The 25,408-nt window shown below is 44.0% G+C and overlaps 1 protein-coding gene across 3 annotated transcripts; it reads right to left on the bottom strand.

The window, feature by feature from the left end:
• Positions 1 to 4,144: 4,144 nt before the first annotated feature.
• Prnp (prion protein (Kanno blood group)) lies at positions 4,145 to 17,919 on the bottom strand. 3 transcript variants are annotated; one of them, XM_071608784.1, is made up of 3 exons: positions 17,735 to 17,919; positions 14,774 to 14,853; positions 4,145 to 6,518 (listed from the first exon to the last, which is right to left on the bottom strand). In XM_071608784.1, the coding sequence occupies exon 3, from the start codon at positions 6,506 to 6,508 to the stop codon at positions 5,795 to 5,797; it is 714 nt and encodes a 237-aa protein (XP_071464885.1). In that variant the 5' UTR covers positions 6,509 to 6,518; positions 14,774 to 14,853; positions 17,735 to 17,919; the 3' UTR covers positions 4,145 to 5,794. The 3 variants fall into 3 exon arrangements, with proteins under 3 accessions (XP_071464885.1, XP_027811457.1, XP_027811466.1); XM_027955656.3 differs by having other exon boundaries at positions 17,731 to 17,919; XM_027955665.3 differs by lacking the exon at positions 17,735 to 17,919 and adding an exon at positions 17,618 to 17,685.
• Between the last annotated feature and the right edge of the window lie 7,489 nt (positions 17,920 to 25,408).

A 25,408-nucleotide genomic window follows, 5' to 3' on the forward strand; every position in this document is an offset into this window, starting at 1 on the left:
GTGGGATTCATCTTAAAGAAGCCACATAGGTGCAAATGCCACTTTCCTAGTCCTCTTATCTTGGAAATTGTGGGCCAACAAGCAAGTCTGTTGAAGGTTCAAAGAAATTGAGAGTCTCAGGGAGGATGAAGATATTGCAGCAAGGGGCTGAGTCTTCCTCAGAGAGAATCCTTCAGGCAGTCAGCTGACTGTCTTAGCTCTGAGCAAAGCTACAAGGTCTGACGGCCTGTGGGGGGCTGATTCTACTGCTGAGCAGTCAGGGGGAATTGTGCAGGGGAAGAAGTCCTTAGAAATAAGAGAAGGTGAAGGCTCCCCTGCCAGGCCCTGAGCCCTCAGTGCTCCCTCAAATAACTGTCTAGGACTATTCAGCCTCTCCAGGATGACCTGGGCCTCTGGGTCCTTTTTAGGATATAGTCCTCTGCCGCAGTCTGGCTGGGCACAAATCACGAGCCACTGAATCAGGAACAAACTTTATTTCTGAACTCCACCAGCACACTCCACACACGCTCCCCGGGAACTCTCCCGGACGCCACCCATGTGGCCTTCTCTCCAGACACACCACACACCACCCGGAAATCCCGCCTCTGGCACTTCCCCAACCAATGGGAACTCTCGGGAATCCCAGAGAACTCCAAAGTAGCAGGCCGAGGCGGACAGCAGGGGTCTAATATACACAGCTTAACATAACCATTATCATCTCAATGGCTTGCTGGCATCACCTTTCAACCACTCCGTTCTGGCAAAAATGCCATGCGTCATTCGGACTCGGCTATGGCTCTCAGCAGTCCTCAAAACCCCCCATCATCCCATCACCTGGGAATTCACAGAACTTCAGAGTCACCTCGGATCTGACATTTCAGAACCTGCATTTAACAACATCCTCAGGTGATCATGGGCCCAACTAGGCATGAGAAGCCCTCATTGGTGGGCTGGGTATTGTCCCAATCGCTCAGGAGGGGTGGGCCTTAGGATTCAGATGAACTTGTGCTTTTCAGACAGCAGGAGTTAACTAACCACCTCTTCATAACCCTATTGTCATTCACCCAATAAGCTCCCAGTTCTCTCCTTTTTCCAGGGGAATTTCCAGCTTCTTGTTTCTGGGTCAGGTGTTTGGTTTCTATCGAGCTTTTTGAATATTTCAGGGCTTGGGGTAGTCTTCTATTTCTATTACAACTTCCAGTTGTGCAGTGGATTTTCATGTGTAAGATTCATATCAGTAGCATCAGCATCACCTGGGGATTTGTTAGAAATGCAGATCATCAGGCCCCAGCCCAGTACTTGGGAATCAGAAGCTCTGGAGGTGGGGCCCAACCCTCTGTGCTTAGTAAGCTCAACAAGGGCTTCTGATGCAGGTTTCAGGGTGGGAACCCCAGAGCCTTGTTGCATGGTAGTCCATGGGTCCAGCACAACATCATTAAGGAGCTTGCTAGAAATGCAGAATATTGGGTCCCAGACCAGACCTGTGAGTAGGGAACCTACCTGCAGTTTCACTTGTATGTTTGGGTTCAAGGAGCCCTGCTCCAGGGCAAGAAGGGAGGGTAATGTAAGGTCCTTGCTAGTGAAAGAATTCCCCACGCAAAGACACTTCGCCGGGAGAATTCCAATTTTATTGCAAAAAGCAGTGTGCTTATATAGAACTAAGGGGGAGATGGTAGGGTCTAGATAAATGGCAGGCAACCCGTTTATTGGCAAGTTCTTTCAGATATCAGCTCCAGAGCCCAGGAATTAGTTCTCATTGGGGCTAAGGTTCCCCGCCAGCGAGATTTGAAATTGGCGCCGGCGGAGAGTTCACACGGGCGGGAACTTTTTGTGCCACTGCAGAAAAGAAGAAGGTAGGAAGAAGAGGTGCTTAGGTGCCATGTTGGGGTTTTTTCTCTGGGGTACGGCTGCCATTTATACGTTTCCCAACAGCTAGCATCTGGACGGCCATCTTAATAGCTGCCATTTTAAGAAAAGTTTCACTTTACTGCGCAAAGGCATTTCTGAGAAAGGCTCACCACTCCTTCATACCAACCCCACACTTCACTGCCTGCATTAGGACCTCCCCCATAAAAGTCAAAGAACCCAAGCCTGTATTGCCTCCCTTTGTCTATGGAGAGATGTGCCTTTATTTGTCACCTCTGACAAATAAACTCTCGGGTGTATCTCTGCGCGGTGGTCTCCGTCTTTCATTTCTCACTCGCCCATCTCCGGTTCCTTGCTTCCCTTTCAGGTAAGTTCTACCCAAGCATCTGGAGCAGGTGTGGCTTCCAAGAACAGGGGCAGGTCTCACAGGAGGCGGGCAAAGAATGAGGATAATGCAGGATGAGCTAGCTGAGTCCTAGCAGAAAAGTTCTAGGAGTCAGACAGGAAGGGAGATTTGTTGAGTGGAAATGAATCACTGCATGCTCAGATCAGTGGGCAAGGTCAGGCCCTGGATCTGGAGACGCTTGGGTTCTGGATTAAGGCTCTCACTGAATTTCCCTCCAAAGGCAGAGGACACCTCTTTGGTCTCATCCCTAGACAGGGATGTGGGAAAACAAAGGTGGCATTTGGCAGAACCCTCTCTGGGGGTAGACTCAGTTTAGTTTATTTAAAATTTTTTGTTTACTTTGTAAAATAAACTTTCTATTTGAAACACTCTCAGGAGTCAGAGATGACAGGAAGAAAACTCGAGGGCCTGAGAAATAAATACCTATGCTCTGGATAATTTCACTCTTCTCCATGGGCTAGTTTTGAGAAATTAGTATTGTCAGATAATGAATTTATTTAAAAATTTTTTTTGAAGGAAAATAGCAAAAATGATAGAAAATAGTTCTGACAATTTTTGTTAAGGATTAGCTTTGTGGTGGTCCATTTGTGAGTAGTGCTTTTGAGGTTTCCTGTTTTCTTTGATTTAGTAGTTTTGGGAATGGCAGGGTCTTCAGGTGTTGACTTTCTTCTTTCCATCTTTAATACAAAGTTGATCCTCTGATCACTGAAGGATATTGGCATTGTGTTATATATTTTTAAAACCACATATTTTTCTGTTGTCAACATCCCTACAAACAGGCATGCTGTGTTCCCGGCCCAGGCACCAGATGCACCAGTGTGGTAAAGCTCTATCTGCCAAAGTTGCCTTTCTTAAAAGTCCTCTGGCTCTGACCTAGTGACACACAAACACACCCATACAATCCCCCTTCTGTTTGTGTCCTGCACCCTGAACCCTAGTAAAGGCACTTGCCTGTGGCTTCTGTCTCTTGCTCCCATGTGCTTGATGGAGCTGCTCCTCCTATTTGGCTGCTACAAGGCATGCTGTGCTTACCTTTCCTGGGACCTGAGCATCATAAATCCTTTAATTTCATATGCCTGAGTTTGATTTCCCCAGCCATACTGGAGTCATAGTTCAAAGACCCACCAGGGGAACTTCCTTCCCCAGCACAATACAGGCACTTGCTAAGGCACCAATACTGCGGTTTTCTTAAGATTACTTCCTGCTGTTGGTGAATTAGAGTTGCCAAAGGAAACCTCTACAGAAGATAACCAAAAGCATCACAATCCTGGTGCCTCCAACTTAGGAAGGAAGAACATGTTCAGAATGAGGTGGGAGGTTGTGGTAGAAGAGAAGTGGCCTTTTGGTCCAAAGATATGGAATCTGAGAAGTGATTGTCACTGGGGATCAGAGGACCTAAGAATGTTTTAGAAATTGAGTTAGGGGCATAAAGTGGGTAATTCAGAGCTTGTTAAGCTTCATTTTATCTAGAAAGTCTATTTCTAGGGGCTGGGAGTGCATGTAGCTCAGTAGTAGAGTGCTTGCCTAACATGCTTATTAATATTTAATAATATTTAATTGAACCCTGGGTTCAATTCCCAGCACTGCAAAAATCCATTTTGAAATCTATGACAGAAAAATGTTCCCGGAGCATGTGAATTGTGTTCCTCCTCAAGAGTACTTTTACAGTTTACCCAAGGCTGAGAGCACTCAGATACTTGCAGGGGGAAAAAATGAGAAGGCAGCAGAAATAAACTAGTCCCTAATTGCAAGTAAGGATGATGGCAGGATCACAGTAGGTACATGTAATCAGCCATCACCCGAGGCTGAAAGTGCCACTGGCTCAGATCAACCCCCAGGTGATCCTACCAACACAGGGTCAGCACCAATGAATACAACTTCAAACTCTGTGGGTGGTGCTCATCTTAGCTCTTGTTTAATTTCAGTCAGATAATAAACATTTATAAATTTTTATACAACAAAACAAATACATGCAAAGTTACAAATATAGAAAATATAAAGTACATGCATATTTCAAAGACCAGTTAGTGGTGTCCACTTTGGATTCATATACAAAACTATTCAGTGCACGTTGTAAGCCTAAGGGCCACAAAAAAGGCTTTCCCACGTATTAAGTACTTAGTACCTCAGGAAACCATTAATGTGTTAGACATTTCTGATGTTAATTGCTCTAAACAAAACTTCTAAGTTTGTCATATGCAATATATATTTTATATATATATATATATATATATATATATTTAACACTAAACACCCATATAGTGCAAGCCAATTACACTGTAGAATAGTAATATTTATCTGCTAGGCGACCATATTGAACAATTTAGGGAACAACTTTACCTTATCTAAATAACATTTACAGAATTTCCTTTTCCACTTAGAATGGACATTTCTGACATCTGCAACCTAAGATATTTTTTAGATTGTCTCCCTGTTCTTTGATTCAAAAGCCAATTACAGAAACTGAAGACTCAACCTAATCCTGGGTTTTAACAATTATGGGACAGAAATGAAGAAACGGAGCTCTTCTTTGTATGCTAACTGCGTTCTTTCACTTCACAATCCTCCAAGAGGATCATGGGTCTGCCCTTGCAGACTTCCTTGGAGTCCCATCTCCTGGCATCACCCAAACATGGTTAACATCACTCTAGTTTCCAGGAAACCAAGATTTACCTTCAGTATTTAGGAGGCAATCTTGCTGCCTTAGTTATCTACAATTTATTTACTAAAGAAAGGAATGCCACATTTGGATGCTCTACACATCCCAGAGGGGAGCTTGTCTCCAAAGGCACCATTCCCAAAGGCTGGATTTTTCAGTCCCAGAAGTCTTTTGCTTGTGTTAATTATGTCCATCCCCGGCAAATATGTCCTCTGCCAGGAGGTATAGGGTCACAATAATATTTACCGATTCAGCAACTGCTGTGTAGTCCCTACTGCAAAAAGCAAAATGTCACCGCAGCTCTCTGCAAAAACACAGCACATGCTCCAGGGCTGAGCCTGTGGCCCAAGAGTTGAAGATTTCTGGTGTTTTTTTTTTTTTTTTCTTTTGAATGAGTATCATGTGGCCCCCTTCCAAATTTGGCAGAAATAATATCAAGTTTTCTTAAAAGAGATGAGAAAAGTTTTCCAAACTGCTATGAAATCATTGCTAAGCTGGGACATTCATGCCTTGAGCTCTGGCTACTAAAAGAGCCAGAGGTATTCAGGCAAAGGTATTTGAGGACCATTTTAAGATCTATTCTAGCCTTTGTCTGTTGCAATAGACCAAAAATGAGCCTAGATTAACCAGTGATTATTTGCTGTTATACTCTTGCAGGCTCAGCATTAGCCTTGGTCCACGAAGGACTCAATCAAAGGGCCCTTGAATAAACAGTATCCAAGTCTACTCTACATTTTTGGGTGCCCATAAGTGCCAAGGGTATAGCCTATGGGGGACAGAGAGAGAAGCAAAAATGAGACACCACCACTAAAAGGGCTGCAGGTGGATACCCCCTCCCGACCCTGGAGCAAGATAAAGACGACTTGGAAATAGGAAGTCCTTCCTCATCCCACAATCAGGAAAATGAGGAAGGAGATGAGGAGGATCACAGGTGGGGAGGAGAAGAGGACCATGCTGGATCCTCTTTGATAGTAAGCCTGGGCCTCCTGCTTGTACTGGGTGGTGCACATCTGCTCCACCACACGCTCCATTATCTTAATATCGGTCTCGGTGAAGTTATCCCCTTTGGTGGTGGTGGTGACCGTGTGCTGCTTGATTGTGATATTGACGCAGTCATGCACAAAACTGTTCTGGTTGGGATACTGATCCACGGGCTTGTAGTACACTTGGCTGGGGTAACGGTTCATGTTTTCACGGTAGTAACGGTCCTCATAGTCACTGCCAAAGTGCATCATGGGCCTGCTCATGGCACTCCCCAGCATGTAGCCACCAAGGCCCCCTACCACTGCCCCGGCTGCAGCAGCACCTGCCATATGCTTCATGTTGGTTTTTGGCTTAACGGGCTTGCCCCATTGATTATGGGTACCACCTTGACCCCAACCACCACCGTGGGGTTGCCCCCAGCCTCCGCCACCATGAGGCTGCCCCCAGCCACCACCCTGAGGTGGGTAGCGGTTGCCTCCAGGGCTGCCTTGCCCAGGGTAACGGCTTCCCCCAGTGTTCCACCCTCCTCCAGGCTTTGGCCGTTTTTTGCAGAGGCCGACGTCACTCAATGTGGCCACGAAGAGAACCAGCAGCCAGCAGCCAGGGTTCACCATGATGACTGATCTGCAAAATGAAGAAGAGGGCATGGCGTGAGTGACCTACATTTACCCTGAAACCACCTAATGTTTGCTCATTATGAATGAAGGCACAGCAACGACAAACTCCTCACACCCTGGGCTTTTCGGAAGCACTCTGGATAAAAGCAATTGTAAGCAAAGGGCAACACAACTTATTCTCATTCTCTAAAGACAAATTTGACTTTAAGTTAATTTCAAGCTGTTTCCTGAAACTTGAAAGAGGCAGAATGCCAGCAGTGTTCCTTAGTATAAAAATGATTGCCAATTGGTAACCTGCATGTGTTCTGGGAGGAACTACTTACTCCTGGTGGGCTTACCATGGCTCTGAGCTTCTTTAGAGCAGTCAATCTAGGAAGTAGGCACATCCTCATAGGGGCACTGGAAGCTGTGCCATCGGTCTGCTATAAGGGGCACCAGCTCCTGTGGGGCATGGGCCTTCTATATCCAGGGGAATCATTTACACACCAATATGGATCTTATTCCCTTGAATCTGAACAGTCACTGGCAGGGGCTGGGGGTTTAGATAAGCCCCCAGCTGCTGTGTGGACATCAAAAGACCCTGGTGCATCCCCTTCAGAGTAACCTAAGGCCTGTGTAAGTTTATGAGTCTGGTTAGGAAGCTCCTCAGGTGGGTGTGGCAGGAATTAAGTAACTGAAAAACATAGGCCCAGTGTCTTATTTCCTCTGCTGGGATGTAGGCAGGGAGCAAGTGGCTCTTGTTTGTGGCTGTGTTCTTGGAGATTGGGGCAGTGCCTGGCACAGAGCAGGACACAATAGATACTTGTTAAGTTAAAGAATTAATATCCCCTGAACATACAAATGCCAAGAATAACTTCCTCAAAGGAATTCTAAGTACAATTTTACTAGAAATAGGAAACATCCAGGATTTTGCAAGCCCATTTGTAAATTCATTGCTCTCTCTATAGACAGACAAACAGACAGGTGGGGTTGTTGACACTTGGGCGTGTTCACAGAAGTGCAATCACACACTTGGTGACTGAGTTTTATGTCAGTATTTAACGTTTTATGAATGATTTCTTTTCTTCCAATTCTTGGTAGGAAATAAATACTTTATATTATAAAAGCACAGTATATAAATCAACAGTGAACCAAACATCCTGGATCACAATTTATGACCCATTTTAGAATGTTTCTTCATCAAATTATAAATCTCATTTACTGAGAGCTAAGTTCCAAGAACAAAGGTAAAAGGCAGAGTAGAATGATTATTAAACAGGATCTACTGTAGCCCAGATCAAATCATATCTTCAAGATATCACTGTGTGCCCCAAGATTTAAAATGGCATATACCATCTTGTTCCCAGTGCTGAGATTATCTTCAAATTAAAAAAAAAAAAAAGATAAAGTTTGTTTTAATATCCTGCAGAATTTACAATTAAACTGGAAACTAGTCATGATAATTATTAAGAAAAATAAATATAACTCATTTATTTGTTTATGCTTATGTTTCTACTAACATATTAAAATTGGAAGTGCTGGTGGTCATAAGTAAATCAAAATATATTTGAAAATTACAAGCCAAATTAAAGTATTCAGATCTTACTAATTTGGATTTGGGGAGCCCCATTCCTGTTCCCACCCCACCCTCTGCAGGCCTCCTTCCCAGATCCACTCATCATCTCATGGGGTCCAGCTCTTGGCCTCTGTTGCTCACACACCCCAGGGAACCATCTCCTCAGTTAATAGTTCACAGTCTGAAACGTTTTTAGGTCAACCCCTTCCTTCTTTACCCCAGTGAGCCAAACCCAGACTATACCTTGGGGTTATTCTTGAATTTTCTCTTTACAGCATACATCGACTCTATCAGCAAATCTAATTAGCTCCACCTTGACAAGAATCCTAAGCACCTTGGCTTCTCACATGTTCCAACATGACAGTCTTGGCTGAAGCCTCCATCACTTCTCACCTGAGTCCTTCCCAGCCTCCCATCTAACCTCCTTGCTTCTCCCTTGGCCCCTACTGCAGTTACATGGTGCCATTCCCTTGCCCTCAAGTGACACTCCTTTGTACTCAGGATAAAATGCAAAGTCCTGACCATGCCAGTTGGGTCACAGGGCCTGGCTCCACTGACCTCCTCTCCCCAGCCTCCTGCTGCTCCTCAAACCAACCAGCAAACCACTTTCTCTGTGCTTCTGCACTTGCTACTGCTACTCAGGTGGCTCAAGTCTGCTCAAATATCTTAGTGTTGCTCTTCACACCAACTGCCTGAAATAGCACCCCATCCTATCTCCTTTCTCTGTTTCGATTCCTTCCAGAGCTGTCAAGGCTACCGGACACACTATTTACTGTCGCTATTGTTCATCTTCTCCACTGGAGCAGAGGCTCCTCCGGGGCAGCAGCTTGGTTCTGTTCACAGAATGTCCCTGGACTTGGCGCCTGATTCATAATAGATGCTGAACGAATGAAAGACCATGAAAACTGCTCTATATTGGAGTGTAAGGACTAAGCAAACTATAAAGTATTGACAATGGCTATCTAAAGAGGATCATATTTATAAATTCACAAACTATTCTTTTCTCCAATGGCCAGCTGACAGCATCAATTCAATAAAACAAACATTTGTTTTATGTGCTGGCCACAGTGGCAGACTCTGGCTGGCTAGAGATATAGTATGACTGGAAATGGGAGGAGGCAGGAAGAGGAGGCTGCAGGGGAACCACACTGAGCTGGGCCTTGCATCCTATTTAAGGCTGTAAGAGTTAAATGTAGCTCAGTGGGGATGCAGCTCAGTGGTAGAGTGCTTTACTAGCATGCTGAGGCCCTGGGTTAAATCCCCAGTAGCACACACGTACAGAGAAAGAGTTAGGGCTCTGTAAGCTCATGAAGACACAGGACCAGGCAATGATACCCACAGTGACAAAGGCACAGAGGAGAAAAACCAGGCACAGAGGTTTTCAGAATCGAGAAAGGTGGTGAGACAGGGCCCTGGCAGGTCTGAGGCAGGCTCAGCAACTTAGCAAGACCCACAACAACTTAGAGAGACCCTGTCTTTAAACAAAGAGAGCTCAGCAGTTGAGTGTCCCTGGGTTCAATCCCCAGTACTACAACCAACCAACCAACCAACCAACCAACCAAACAAACATATTGCCTCTTCCATTGTTCAAAGTGTCACAGTTCAGATGCCAAATCTATGGCCAGCTCTATATTGAAAATGAGAAGGGGAAACAAAAAGGAGGTTTTGAAAGGACAACAAATTACTGTATACTGTTTGTTTTACGAAGTAAAAATCTGTGTGAGATGGATGGCCTTCCCATTAAAATATAAATTACAAAAATCAACTTCGGAACTAACCCATTTGACATATATTTATGCAATAACTAGTATATGCTATTTGTTTTAAGAAATAGAAGATGGGTGAAGTGGTACATGCCTGTAATCCCAGTTATTTAAGAAGCTGAAGTGGAAGGATCCCAAGTTTGAGGCCTCCCTGAGCAACTTAATGAGGCTATCTCAAAAATAAAATAAAAAGGGCTGGGGAATGTAGCTTAACAGAAAAGCACTGGCCTAGCATGTACAAGGCCCTGGATCCAATGCCTAGTACTGCAAAAAGGAAAAAGAAAAGTGTGTGTGTAGGGGAATAAAACTAGAATTGACCAATAGGCAAAGAAAAATGGAGAAAAAAGTGGTCAAAAATCATATATTATACTGGGCACTGTGGTACACATCTATAATCCCAGTGACCCAGGATGCTGAGGCAGAGAATAGTAAATGTGAGGCCAACCTCAGCAACTTAGTGAGATCTTGTCTCAAAATATAAAAGAAAAAGGGCAGGGAACGTAGCTCAGTGATAAGAGCACCTGGGTTCAGTCTCCAGTATGGCAAAACAAAATAAAACAACAAACCCCAAAACATCAACAGAACTATCCATCTATCTAGTCATATAATGTTTATAGTATGGAAACTTACTGACTCCTGCCATGGTTTGGATGTGGTTTGTCCCCCAAGGGTTCATGTGTTGGAGGCTTGATCCTCATTGTGGCAATGTTGGGAGGTAACAGAACCTTTAAGAGGTGGGGACTAGTGAGAGGTCCTTAGGCCACTGGAGATGCTGCCCCCAGAAGGGATTAGGGGAACTCCTATGGGTATGGATTAGTTCTCTGGAGAGTGAGTTGCTTCTCACACACGTTCCTTCCACTGGGGGGCCATCCACTATGAGGCTTTCACCAGAGCTAAGCTGATGCTGGGAGCACACCTTCCACCTCTAGATTTGTAAACTAAACAAACCTATTTTCTTTATAAGTCATCTAGCCTAGGGTATTTCATTATAGTAACAAAATGGAGCCATACAATGAGTTTTATACATATTTTGAATTTCTTCTAAGATTGTAGAATTATGCGAGGGGCCAAGGACACAATGATGAGTGAGATATTGAGCTTAGTGGGTTCGAAGACCAAAAAGGATATTGAGCATCTAGTCTTATGAAATACGAGGAAAAGTGGACTGCTGAAATTGGAAAAGTGGGTAAAGGTCTTAGAAGGAGAATAATACCATAGAATTGTGTTTTCAAAAAAGCTCATCCTACTGTAGTATAAAGAAGAAGGTTTAGCAGGACAAAAAAGGAAATGGAGAGACCAGTTAGAAAATTACTGAAGGAACATGGTGGCATGCCTGGGATGTAACTGATGAGCTATTAATAAATGAGATGCATTTTGCAGAAAGAACCCATAAGACCTGCTGATAGAGCAGACAGGGGAATGAGAGTTGCCCAGGCTTGTGGCTTTCATAACCTGTGATATGGTGGTGATACCATCTCTGAAATAGGAGAAACCAGAGGAACACCAGAGCTGGGCAAACCTAACTATGAGTATTAGTTTAGACACATAAACTTTGCCATATCTGTAAGATATTCAAGTGGGAGGATCAAGTGAGAGAGAGTCAGGCAATTGTTTAAAGAATCTGGAAAGGAGGAGAGATAAACATTTGGACATATTTACCTGAGACACAGGGTTTATAACCAATAGGATAAAGGGACAAGATTAAAATTCTTGCTGGGCAAGGTGGCCCAAACTGTAATCCCAACAACCTTCAGGAGGCTGAGAAAAGAGGGTCACACGTTTGAGGCCAGCCTGGACAATTTAGTGAGACCCTGTCTCAAAATAAAATTTGAAAAGACCTGTATCTCAATGGTAGAGCACTTGTGTACCATGTTGAGGCCCTGGGTTCAATCTCCACTACTGTGCACGGAGAGAGGGAGAGAGGGAGAGAGAAAGAAAAGATTCAATCCCTAGTATGAAGGCTGGCATTCAGCTACACAGCCTCCCCTCCAGTAATAGGGATATTTTCACATCCATGGAAAAGACCATCAAACTAATTTTAATAGTTTAGTAAAAGAAGAATACACTGTGAACAGTAAGGATTATTTTAGGAAAAAAAGAATGTCTCAAAATCAGGAAATATTAATAGATCTTAACAGCTCAAGAAGGAAAAACAAAAGAAACCCAAATTTTCTGCAGATGTCAAAAAAAGTTTTCAATTAAATCAATATCTATTCCTGACTTTAAAAAAAAGTTCAAGCTATTTTTTTTTAAAAGTTTGTATAGAAGCCCCATGTGGTGGTACATGTCAGTCATCCCAGCAACTCCGGAGGCTGAGACAGGAGGATCATAAGTTTGAGGTCAGCCTCAGCAAATAAGTGAGGACCTCAGCAACTTCATGAGACCCTGTCTCAAAATAAATAAAAATGTGGCTCAGTGGTAAAGCACCCCTAGGTTCAGTTCCCACTACTGTAAAAAGAAAAAAAGAAAGTTTGTATGGGGGGTGGAGATGTAGCTCAGGGGTAGAGTACGTCCCTAGCACATGCAGGCTTTGGGTTCCATCTCAAGTGCATGCGCACACATACTCATATAGAGCCTGAAAGCTAGGACCTTTCCATCAAGAGAGGCTATCACAAACACAAAGCTCGTATCCTGTTCTAATTGTTTTTTTCCTTAAAAAAGGGGGGGGGGGAGGCATTTGCATTAATATGGCAAACAAGACAATAATGCAACCTATCGCAGTTAATATTTTAGATTGTTTTGGAAGTTCATATAGGTTTGATTTTCTATCTGAAAATCCATGAAAATCATCTAAATGGTCTTAGAATAAATGAGTGAGTTCATTAGATAACAGTTTTTGAAATCAACATAGAAAAGACCAGCGAGTCCCTAAATCTCCTGTAGTTATTTGGAAGATTTAGTGGGGAAAACATTCCATTCATAACGGCAATAAATATTTCAAAATACCTATGATTTGACTTCAAAATAAATAGTAGGATTTATATAAGAAAAGCTGTGCAGCCCTGGGTTCCCCAGCACTGAATAAAACAAAAAGGACCAAATAAAATTTGGAATGAGAAGAAAATGCAGAATGCATTTGGTTTGCCAGGTAATAGAATGCAAAGCTACAGTGAGATCATGTGGCACTGGTTATAAGAGCAGAATGGCAGGGTTATGGAACCAGAGAGAAGATACGAAAAGATTCATAAATTATTCCACTGATTCTATTCTTATTTTAATTTTAAAAAATTAATTAATTTGTTTTGGTACTAGGGATTTAACCCTGGGACATTCTACCACTGAGCTATACCCCCAGCCTTTTTTAACTTTTTACTTTGAGACAAGAGTCTCATTAAGTTGTTGAGGGTCTTGCTAAATTGCTGAGGCTTGCCTCAAACTTGTGATCCTCCTACCTCAGCCTTCCTATTCATTGGGATTAGTTGTATCCACCACTGCACCCAGCTTATTCTCATTTATTGATGGGGACTGGGCCAGAGCTGGAAAGAACTTGTCTCAAGGTCATAATAACCCAAGATAATGGGGCTGAGATCAAAATTTAGTGGTCTTAATGGCCTTCAATACCATTAAGGAAGTGTGTCATCGGTCAAACATCTGATAAATCAGAATAACACGTAACAACCTGAAGTTTAATTGGTTCCGGAAGTGGGGAGAATAAACAGCATTCCCGTCCCTCATTGTCCTTGAGGAAACTTCCTGTTCTTTCTTGAGTTAAATAGAAATAACAGGTCACATTTTTTAAGGTTCTGAAGTCACTGATCCTTAAATTTGATGCAAGCCATACAAAATTTTGGAAAAATAATTAGGATAGGGATTTTTTTTTTTTTTTTTTTACTGGCACCTTGAGATCCAGCTCTGTATTAAGTAGGACAAAGGGCCCCCAACCTGGTCCATCATCAGAATTACTTGAAGAACAGCCAGATTCAGTGGTACATGCCTATAATCTCAACAGCTTGGGAGGTTGAGGCAGGAGGATCCCAAGTTCAAGGCCAGCCTCAGCAAATTAGTGAGGCCCTAAGCAACTTAGTGCCAATTTGATGCAGAGATTTTTTTTTTTTTTTTAAGATCCCATCTCAAAAAGAGGTGGGGGGCCTGGGGATGTGACTCAATGGTTAAGCACCTCAGGTTCAATAAGAATTACCCCTCCCCCCCAAAAAAATTACTAAAATCACTTAAGGAACAAGATTGCCACAACCCCAAGAGTTCCAGCAACAGAATTTCGGAAGCTTCCTAGCAAACATTCCTAGCCAGGCTTGCAGTTAGGTCCTCAGGAATGCAACACTTAACGTTATAACACTTTTCTTCCTAAAAGGGGCATGTCTCCCTTGAAGTGATCATACAGTACTATGGCTGCAGGAAGAAGAATATAGTAGGACAACAGGATTAACAAACTGAGGCAAAAACTCTTCCAACTGTAAGAATTGCTACATACACTCTTCACTTAGGGTTATTTTATAATGCTGTTGCCATCCCCAGGTTAGATACAGACATGTGTTGAATGTTTAATATGCAGCAGTTCACAGCTGATATAGTTGCCTTAGAATTAGAAATAAGATCTGAAAAGGGAGAATGGACTACGTAAGTTAAAACTGTAGTTGAGAAAAACCTTGGCCTTGGCTTTCTCAGTTGGTTGAGAGTCCTATTAGTGCCAATTTGATGCAGAGATGTTTATTTTATTGTTGTGCTTTTTATTATGTTATTTTAAAAATACTTGTTCCCTTACACAATTCAGCATAATTCTAAAGAAAGCTATGGTGGTTCTTGCTCAACCAAATCAAGCTGACTTTACGTGAAACAATAATGCAATGAGGTGTAAGATAAACATTACCAAATGGCCTCTAGAGCAAGGGCTTGTGATTATAGACTGGGATTTGCTGTGACAGTTGGTGACTTTCAACCATTACAAGACGAAAGAGATTTTACAGGGTACAATCTGTTGTGACTCACCTAAATTGGACTGGTGCCTCTATGAAGACAGAATGCTTCGGCCTGGCTGAAATTGTTCAGTTTGAGGTATATTCAGGAGTCTTTAAAAACAACAATGAAAAACTAGAATTGATAAATGAATCCAAGAAGTGATTCTTAAAAAGAAAAACCTAATACACAGATTACTAAACCAGTAATACATCTACGTGAGAAAAAAAATGAATAGCATTTGAGAAAGGAAACAAGGTCAGCTAAAAATGTTTTATTCTAAGAAGCAAACATGATAATGATCTCTCCCTCTTTTTCCAACACACAGAAAACTGTGGGTCCATTTCATTTTAGAATCTGAAACCGAGTCAGGTGCGGTGGCTCTTACTTGCAATCCCAGTTATTTGTGAGGCTGAGGCAGGAGGATTGCAAAGTCAAGGCCACCTGGGCAACTCATTGAGAGCCTATTTCAAAATAAAATTATTTTAAAAAAGGAGGGAGGTGCTGGGAATGTAGCTCAGAGGTAGGCTACTCCTAGATTCAATCTCCAAGACCACACAAACAAACCAAAAACCTGTCCCAGGGTTCAATAACATTAATTAGTGAAAGCAATATATCAACAACAACAAAAAATTAGAATCATGTATAATTTCTTTTGGCGCTTTCATTTACTATGCTTTCCCTTTTGTATTTTTACCTATGTATTCATGCATGAGCTCCTGGCCCCATCTATCACTGGCTCCAAATCCAGATTTTTGATGGTTACATAATGTTCCTTTCAGTTAATGTGTCATTTTTCTTAGCTGTCCTGCTGTTACACATTTTGGTTGCTTCTCAATTGGTTCTAATTTTAGATCATTCTGCTTGGAATAGGTGCCTGCATGGTTTTTTTTGTTTTTTGTTTTTTCCTTGTTTGTTTCTTCCATTGCAGGTAAATTCCCAGGAATTTCTGGGTCACAGCTTCCAACTAATGCATCTTCACATTGTTTTATAAAAGGTCTGTATTGATTCACACTGTCTCCAGTGGGTGTGACTAGGAAACAGAACAAAGTATGGGTACCAAAGGTCAGTTTTCAGCAGATGGTTAATCTTTGTAACTATGCCTGGAAGAACATCATTTTCTCCTTTTTATGAATGGGCAAAGGAGGGTCAGGAAATCAGGTAACCTGCCCAAAGTCACAAAGTGGGTTGCAAAGCCATATTTCTAACCAGAAAGCCCTGCCACTTGCCCGGATGTCTGAATAGTCAAAAGTTTCAGGCAGCCTTCCAGCAACAGGGCTTGCTGTCACTGTTGTCTTTAACAGATGTAAAATGGTAACCTAAATTTGCTTCAATTTGCATTTTATTATGTAAATGACTCATCATTTCACTATTTATCTATTATAACCCTGATATTTTCTTTTCACAAGTATAGAAAGCTTGTGTCAGGTACAAATAACATACAAATTCCATTCTAGCTACCCTGCTTCCTTTCGGATTCTGGTTTTTGAGAGCTTCTCAGTATTTGTGTAGATAAAATCATTCCTTTTCCTTGATGACATTTTTTTTTTCAAATCTGGGAGAATAGTTGATTTTTCTAAATGTCTGACATTTATTCAATTTTCTGTTCCTATTTTTCAGATGACTAAAATTTATACAAATCTTTAATTCTATCTATCTGGAGTTTTGTATAAGGAAAAGAGGAACACCTCAAACGTTCAGCACATGGGGAACTGTTTATTAAGCCATGATACTATAACTACAAGAAAATTAAGCAGCCATGAAATTGCATTTCACTGTGCATGACACCGAAAAATAGAAAGCAGCTGACTTTCCGATGATGAGGATGTGATGTGATGACCATGGAATTACGCGGTAAAAATTATGTTTGCTGGACTACTACAGAGATGAAGGAAAAAAATCAAAGAGACAGTAGAAATGAATCCCCCGCCTCCCACACTGTTTCATAACGAAAGGAAACGTGGAGTCTGCTTCTCAGGTGGCAGAGGCTGGTTATCCGCTGGCCACGGGCTCCTCCCTTGTAGCCCCACGGATGGCCCAGTTCTGTCCCTTCTGAAGAGCAGGAGAGAATGTAAAAAACGATGCTGAAGGTCCGCTGTGGGGGTAGGACGGAGAGCCCAGCCCCCAAAGCCCAAAGCCCAAAGCCGGGCTGCAGACCCCCAACCCCAAGAACCCGGGCGACGCCGGCTTTGCAAATGAAGGGCGGAGCCTATACGAGGCCCCGCCCCCGGGAGCGTGGCTGGGTCCCCAGGAGGTTGCCAAAGGGGCGGGGCTGCGGCCTCCCCCGGTACAGTCTCGGTGGCCAGAAATGGGGGGCGCCGCGGACTCCCGGGGGGCGCTCAACGGCTGGGGGGGCGAGCCCGGGAGCAGGCGCTCGCGTACCCAGTCTCCTCACTACCCTCTGGGTATAGGGGAGCAGTCCGTCCTGGCTAAGGGGCATCCTGGCGTCTGCCCTCCGGCTCCAAAGGAGACTAACTGGCAAGGAGTCAAGAGCTCCGCGTCCCCCAGGGGCCTGGCCTCTCCGAACGTTTGCTGCCCTCCCGTTTTCCCTGTTACTGAATTATCTCTATCCCTCCCCTACTTCCCCAGCGGCCCGAGGGTCGCGCGTCTCGCGCGTCTCGCCCATCCCGCAGCCGGGTGGAGTGGGGGAAGAGATCAGGCAGACACCTCTGTACCACCAACGTCCCTCCACAGGGGCCCCGCCAGCCCCCTCTCCCATTCCGAAAAAAAGGGGGGCTTTCCTAAACCGAAATGCCAAGCCAAGCAGCTTCATCCGAAGAGACAAACACAGGGCAGGCCTCAGACGCGTCACGCGCGCTCCGGGCGCCCCAGCCCCCCCAGCCCCTTCCCACCGCCAGGGTCCGCGGGAGACCTCACCCAGCTGTGCGCCCTCGCGCCTCGACCCCAAGGCCCGGGGCCTCACTCTCGGCCTTCGCGGCTCCCCCGCCGGAGTTCCTAGGATCCCGCCCCCGGCCGCGCTGGGTGTTTACCTGCCTCGGAAGCTCGGAGAGAAGCTCGCAGCGCCGCGGCTGTCAGCAACTGGCGCAGGGAGCCGGCAAAGCTCAGGGCGCAGGCGGGGCGGGGGCGGGAAAGGGAGGCGGCGGCGCTCGCAGGCGGAGGTCTGTGCGGGGACCAATTACCTCGCCGCCCAGCGCACGCTCCCTGGCTCTGGGCAGGCGTCCGGCTTTACCTTAAAGGGTGCCGGACTCCAGAGCAGGGCGGGGAATGAGTCACCATATAAAACGTGTTGAGATTCGCTTAAACACTTGCATCAGGTGGTACGCCTCCCGGTGTCATGCTTCCTGACGTTGCTCATTGACTATAAAAAAAATATCTTTAATGATTCGGCCAGCTCTCCGTTATATAATGGAAACTCGAGAATATGAAAGGTTTACATACAGATTGAGAAAGCAATCTCTGGAATTTTGGGTAACCAGAAATTTCTAAAGAGGATAATTGGCTAGCCTGGATTGAGCCCCAAATTTATATGTTTTACTTAAATCCTTAAAATTTGAGACCTGGAAAGGACATTGGCCATTACTTCCCCCCACCCCCCATTTCACTTTCTGCTCCTCACATACAAAGGGGATGATATGGATTATGACATTGACAGAGATGAAAAACATGTAATACATTTAACAAGTCTGCACATGACCTGAGGCAGTTTATATGATGCAAAAGGTATGTTCTTGCTAAGATTCCTGCTGAAAAATTAGATGCTGTTGCTGAGCTGCAGGTTTGTAATCCCAGCTACTCAGGAGGCTGAGGTAGGTTTGCAAGTTCCAATGGTAGCCTGGGCAGCTTAGCCAGACCCTGTCTTATAATATAATATAAAAAGTGCTGGGGATGTATCTCTGTGGTAGAGGAACCCTGGGTTCAATACCCAATACAGGAAAATTTAAATTTAAATTAAAAAAAAAAGAGGAAAGGAGATGTGGGTTGTCTTATTTGAAGGAGGGCCAGGGTTAAAGTGAAAGGACAGGGTTAGTTGGGCAGGCCATATAAATTGTTGCTTATATTGAGGCACTTTTGAACAGGAAAGGGGCATAAATTAGGACTGTTCTGGGGAAAAACAGGACATCTAGGCTCACATTATGGGCAAGAGGCTTACAAAAAGTTTAAGAGGTTTAAGAACAACAGGGGAAAAAAAGAGGTTTAAGAACATTAAGGCACCCACTTAAAATAGGATTTGGATTAATATTTGTTATCTCAGGAGCCATCACTCAAGTGGGAAGAAATGAGTGGTGAGGGAAGGAAGGCGCCAGGAGAATTGTAGCTTTGATGTGAAAGGGTGTGTGTGTCTGCTTGATATTTAGGTGAAGGTAGGTGGGCATGGACAGGTCTGCTGGGAAGGGGAAATGAGAGGGCTGGAAATATGGCCTTGGGATAGAGATAATTCAGTAACAGGGAAAACAGGATTGTGGCCAGTTAGAAGTGAGCCTTAGGAGAAGGAGCAGTGGCTCCTGCCTGTAATCCCAGCTATTGGGGAGCTAAGACAGGAGGATGCAAGTTAAAGGCCACTTTGGGCAAAATACAAAAATAAAGTGCTGGGCATATAGTTCAGTGGTAAAGTGCCTGTGTAGCATATGTAAAGCCCTGGCTTCAATCACCAGTAAAGAAAAATAATAATAATAATAGCAGAAAAAAGAAATGAGCATTTGGCAGCAGTGCAGGTGGTTGTTTGACATCCAAATTGTCTTCTTGGGTGATTGACAATACTTTTAGGGCCTTACCTTCTGGATGAACAGATCATACTGGGCAAGTGGATGGCTTCCCCCTGGCAGAAAGGGCTCTATAAAGCTTGGTTATTAGGAGGACCCCAAAACCCAGCCTTTTCCCAAAAGAATAATTAATCTACTGGCTGACTGTTCTTTTCTCACCAGGAAATGGCTCAAAATGCAAAAGATTTCTCTCTCTCTCTCTCTCTCTCTCTCTCTCTCTCTGTGTGTGTGTGTGTGTGTGTGATGAATTAGGGAACCAAAGCGGTTGACTGCCTTGTATACCATTCTTAGCAGCTACTCCAGAACTTAGTGGTTTAAAAGAACCACCATTTTATTGTGCCCATTGATTGTGCAGACAAGGAGTAGCACAGTAGGGACTTGCTTCTGCCTCATGATAGTTGGGGTCTCAGTTGTGAAGACTCCAAGTTTGGTAATTCCTGGATAGCTAAGGGTTGGAATCATCAGAAAGCTCATTCACTGTGGGAGTGGCACTGGGGTGCTTGTGTGTGCTCTGTGTGCTCCTTGTGCTCTGGTGTCCTTATAGCATGGCATTCTTGGCTTAGATGTAGTTCTTACATTTACTGAGTGTTTCAGTAAATAAGATGGAAGCAACATTGCCACTTCCCACCCAGACTTGAAAGTCACAGAGCATCACTTCAACTGTATGCTATTGACCAAAAGTGTCACAAACCAACCCAAATTCAAGGGGAGGACACATGGACCCCCACCTCTCAATGGGAGGAGTATCAAAGAATCTGTGGCTACTTAAAAAAATCTGCCTTGTGCCAGATTCAGTAATGTACACCTGCAATCCTAGTGATTGGGGAGGCTGAAATTACAAGTTTGAGGACAGCCTCAGTGACTGACTTAGTGAGACCCTGTCTCCAAGTAAAAAATGAAAAGGACTGGGGATGGAGCTCAGTAGTAAAGCACCCCTGGGTTCAATCCCCAGTATAAAAAAAAAATCTGCCAAATTCCAGGTGCAGAGGTGCACACTTGTAATCTTAGCCCTCTGGAGGCTGAGGAGGAAGGATTGCAAATTCGATTCCAACCTTGACAATTTTGAGAGACTGCCTCAAAATAAAAAATAGTAAGATCTAGGAGATTTGGTTCGTGGTAGAACACCCCTGGATTCAATTCCCAGTATTGGAAAAAAAAATCTGCCACAGTGGGGTCAGGCTTATACATTCTTAGTTTTCACTGACTCCTGAACAGCACCAGAGATGGACAGTCCATAAGAGGAAGCTATATCAATGTCCTTATGTAAATGTCATTCCTTATTTCAACCTCAGTCCTAATTATCTTTCCCATCACCACACACACATGCTAGTATGTACTATAAACAATAAAGCTCATTTTATGGACTGAGTGGGGAGTGGCGATGAGGATTTGTCCTCTGTCATCTGGGACCTCATTTGGCCTTTGTTCTTGATGGTTCATAGCACCATCAAGAACATCTCCTGGGTCCTGGTTTAAAGTTATCAACATCACACAGATCCTCCTCAGCAAAAAAGGAGACACTTAAGAATTCAACACCTAAATTTATCTTATTTGCCTAAGAAGAATTATTTTATCCAACAGATAATTTCTTGAGTACCTACTGTGAGTCAGTTACAAAATCTGACCTCAGACATCAAAGGCGATTCTATGATAGCAACAGTATACAAGAGGTAGGGTGACACAAAGGGCCATAATAAATAGAAAGGAATGGGCAGCCCCATTCTTTTGGATATAAAAGGCAGGGATTTATATTCAAGATTATAAGCAACAGGCTTGATGATGAGAGTCATCCTCACTGCCCAGACCTCATGTAAGGGTCTCCAGTCTATGTCCTTTATTCCTCTTGGAACTGTGGAACCAATAATAAGATATAGTGTTGATTAAGCAGCTAGGAGATTTTTATTCTTGGGCAAAATTAGACATGGGAGATAGACTCACAAATCAATTTCTTGACTCTTGGGGGGGTCAAGAGGTTTTATATATAGGGTAAAAGAAGTGAGGGGGAGGACTAGGGATATAGTTCAGTGGAACAGCACTTGCCTAGCATGTATAAAGCTCTGAATTCAATTCCTAGCACTGCATAAGGAAAAAAAGAAGGGGTGGGGGTTGGGGTGGGGGAGCGGTGTGGGGAATAACAGGTTAATAAAGGAGAATAATATTCATTTTCTGGTAATTCAGATGCCACCTCTTTTCGCTTCTTTTATGGTTCTTTCCAGTTGTGGTCATAGCAGTTGTCAACAGTCTGGGCGCTGTGTGTGGGAGTGGCGTGGAGGGTGGTGGTGGTGTGTGGGGGTGCCATTTAGCATGCAGATGAGATTATAATGAAGTTAGAGGTTGTCTGGAGGTCCTTCTGACAGCCATCCTAGATCCAGCTCCGCAGAGATAAGGGTGGGGTAGAAATGCAGCTAGGTCATCTAGGCAGTACAAGATTAGAGCTGGATAGCACGACCACTGAGAGGCCCTTTGGGCTTCAGGAATGCTTCTGTTGCTAGCTGGGAAGTCATTCCTAGTGGGAAATAGAATACTTTAAAATCAGCATATGGTTGGTGAACCTATTATAAGGATAAAAGGATTTGAACAGTCTTCTGCTTTCCCAGGGCTGTTCTGGGGTATGGTACAGGGCAAGGAATGTGATATTTTCTGTATTTCAGATCTTTTTCTGGCATCTGTTGGGACAACATATAACGGCAGCAGCACCCCAGAGAAAAACCCTAACATGGCGCATAACGACCCTCTTTCTCCTCTTTTTTTCTTTCACTGGCGCGAAACGTTCCCGCTGGCGCCAATGTTCAAATCCTGCGGGTGGGAAACCGTAGCCCCAATAAGAATTAACTTCTTGGGCTCTGGAACTGACATATGGAAGAGCTTGCCAATAAACGGGCGACCTGTTATCTACCTAAGCCCTGCTACCTCTCCTTAGGTCTATATAAACCCACAGCCTTTTGTAATAAAGTGGAACCTCTTCTGTGATCTGTGTCGTGTGGTGTCTCCCATTCGTAGTGCAGTGCGGCGTCTTCCAGTCTTACAGCATCCTTTGTCAAAACATCCTTGCTTTGCTTTTAAAAAATATTTCTTCCATGTTGATGTTGTTCTTCTCTGAAGGTGGTCATGTCTTCTCAGGTGCAGCCCAAGAAGGTAGGCCCCTGACTCTAGCTTACTCTTTTGGGGGTTTTATGGATCCTCATGGCTTTTCATAGGGTTTCTTTCTGCATGGCTATTGCACTGGGGGAGTAGCCACATGTGGGAAGGGAGGGCCCAGGAGGGAGCCTCAGCTTTTGCTTGAGTTATGTCTAGCTCTGGGTGGCAGAGGAGTCAGGGGCCTGGAGCCTTAGTGGGTCTTGCTGCCACAAGCCCCCAGGAAGATAGTTCATCTGAGGGGTGAAAAAATTTACCAGCAAAACTTGGCCTAGTAGCAAAGAAATTTGTTCCTTGTCTTTGCCTGTCTTGTTCCAGTCCCTGTGGACAAAGTTCTGAGTCCTCTGCACAGGATGCTGTGGGTTTAACACGAAAAGGCTTTTTACCACAGGAACCTTAGAAGCCACTGGGTTTGTAGCAGAACAGGGAAGGAGGAAGAGAGTGTTTTCACTTCTGCTTGGCACACCAGGTCTGTGGGGAGGGAAGGCCCTGGGTATCCTGAGGCTGGGGACCCAGGTGTTGTCCAAATCTATTGCTAGTTCTCTAACATTCTATTCCCAGATCTTTACTTGTCTTGAGGTAGGAATTTGGGGCATCAAGATGGCAGAGACAGGGTACAAGGAAAACTGCCAGCTGGAGCACAAGACAGATGAGTCATTATGTCCCTGTTTACAATAGGTCCCATTACCATGACAACTGCACCCCCTGAGGGCTTATCACCATGGCAACGCCTGCCACAGGTTCTGTATTCTAATTAGGCAAAAATAAAGTAACCAATGGGAACAAATGGGGCAAGGTCTTCATTCAATCAGGTCCATGCAGAGAGGGGACTAAGGCGCAGCTCAGCATATAAGACAAGACTTGCCCAGACATAGGATGCAAACCACTCTCTGGCTTGATCCACTCGGCTCCATTTTAGGGAATGTTACTTTAACTTTCACCATCAATAAATGTTCCTTCTGTGTGTCTTGCTCAATTCTTTGTTCAAGATGCCCAGAATCTATTCTCCTGCAACTGGAAACTTCACCTGTATCAGTCTTACTGGGGGCAATAAAAATAAAGAAGCATTTAGATTGGAAACATGTCTCCCCTTGCACTTTCTTCCCTGATTTCTCTCAAGAAAAGTCTGATTTACTGATGCTGTGTGTTAGTCAGCTTTTTATCACTGTGACAAAATATCTGACAAAAACAACTTAAAGAAGGGACGATTTGTTGAGGATGGTGGCACATGCCTATAGTCCCAGATGTTTATAAGATTGAGGCAGGATCAAGTTTGAGGCCAGCCTCAATGACTTAGGAAGACTCTGTCTCAAAATAAAAATAAAAATGGGATGTAGTTGTCGTGATGGGCAAAAGGTGCAACTTATGCAGTCAAGGGAGAGAAAGAGTCACATGCTTCTGCCTTTGTCAATGCTTTATTCACTCAAATCACTCCATACCATTTCACTCTATAGGTTCTTAATCAAGAAAACGACATTCCTTAATACTTGGCACTGCAATAGACATCATCAATTCACAGCAAACAATTCTAGATTAATTGATTCACAGCAATCAATTCTAGATTAATTCTAAGTACTGTAAACACTTAATCATGACAGGCTCATGACAGACATTCCCTCTGCATGCTAAGTTCAAGTGTCAGATTAAAAGTCTCAAGCCTTAGGCTTTTAGTCCAGCAGATGCACACTCACTCAGACCTTGGTGATCAGATCAGGAACCAAGGCAGGCTTCTCTTGGGGTGGGGCTGATGGCCGGTGGAGGAGAGGGTCATAGGGAGAAGTCACAGCTCTCACCAGGGTCAAGATATGGTTATAGAGTTTGAGATCAGTGGGAAAATGCAGAGGATCAGTAAACGATGAAAAGTGTTGGGATATCAGTCCAGGTCCTCATCAGGCTCTCAGTGTGAGGGCATCATTGTTGTCTGGCTGAATGTTCATTTGCTCTATTATTTATACCAAATTTTGGGGCTTTTGACCCCCCCCTTTCAATCCTTATCAGTTGCCACTGGGTCTCTCAGTTACATCATTTACCCTGGGGTTAAAACATCTGGTCTTGTGGTCCCCAACCTGATCTTTTCGCCTTTTCCTCTTATCTGCAGTCTTTCCCTCAGAGACTTCACTCTGAGTTTGTCAGGGTGGGGAGAAGTGACTTGTCTGTGCCTGAGGGCCACACTGGAGGGCTCTGTTAGGCATGCCTGGTGAGACTGCAGGTTTCAAACTGGAGTTTTTAAAATGGAGTTGCTTAGGCTCAGGCCTTAGGCCATCCTCACAGGAGCTCAATGGTAAAATTTCCCTGGGTTCAATTCCCAGTAGCAAAAAATTAAAATAAAAAAGAAGAAAGACTTATTTCAGCTCATAATTTCAGAGGTTTCAGTCCATGGTTGGCTAGCTGCATTGGTTTGGATCTGAGGTGAGGCAGAACAACATCATGGTGGCAGAGCATGGAGGAGAAAGTTCATGGCAGCCAAGAAATGGAAAGAGAGAAGAATAGAAAGAAGGAGAAGGAGAATAAGAAGCAGAAGCAGAGGAGGAGGAGGAAAAGGAGAAGAAGCCCCCAGGAGTAAGATACAATCCCCAAGTATCCAGTACTTCCAATCAGGTTCCACCACCTACTGTGTTCACCATCTCCCAATAATCCATTCATCCATGAATCCCTCAATGGATTAATCCATTGATGAAGTCAGAGCCTTCATGATCCAGTCACTTCCCCAAATCCCCATTTCTTTTCAAATTGCTGAATTGGGGACCAAATCTTCAACACATGAGCCTTTGGGGGACATTCTAGATCTAAACCATAACATGCTGTAGTCACA

The sequence above is a fragment of the Marmota flaviventris genome, chromosome 2 (assembly GCF_047511675.1).
Source record: "Marmota flaviventris isolate mMarFla1 chromosome 2, mMarFla1.hap1, whole genome shotgun sequence".
Taxonomy (NCBI): Eukaryota; Metazoa; Chordata; class Mammalia; order Rodentia; family Sciuridae; genus Marmota; species Marmota flaviventris.

Excerpts from the sequence above, each read along its gene's own strand:
- Prnp (XM_071608784.1), bottom strand. The coding sequence starts at position 6,508 with ATGGTGAACCCTGGCTGCTGGCTGCTGGTTCTCTTCGTGGCCACATTG.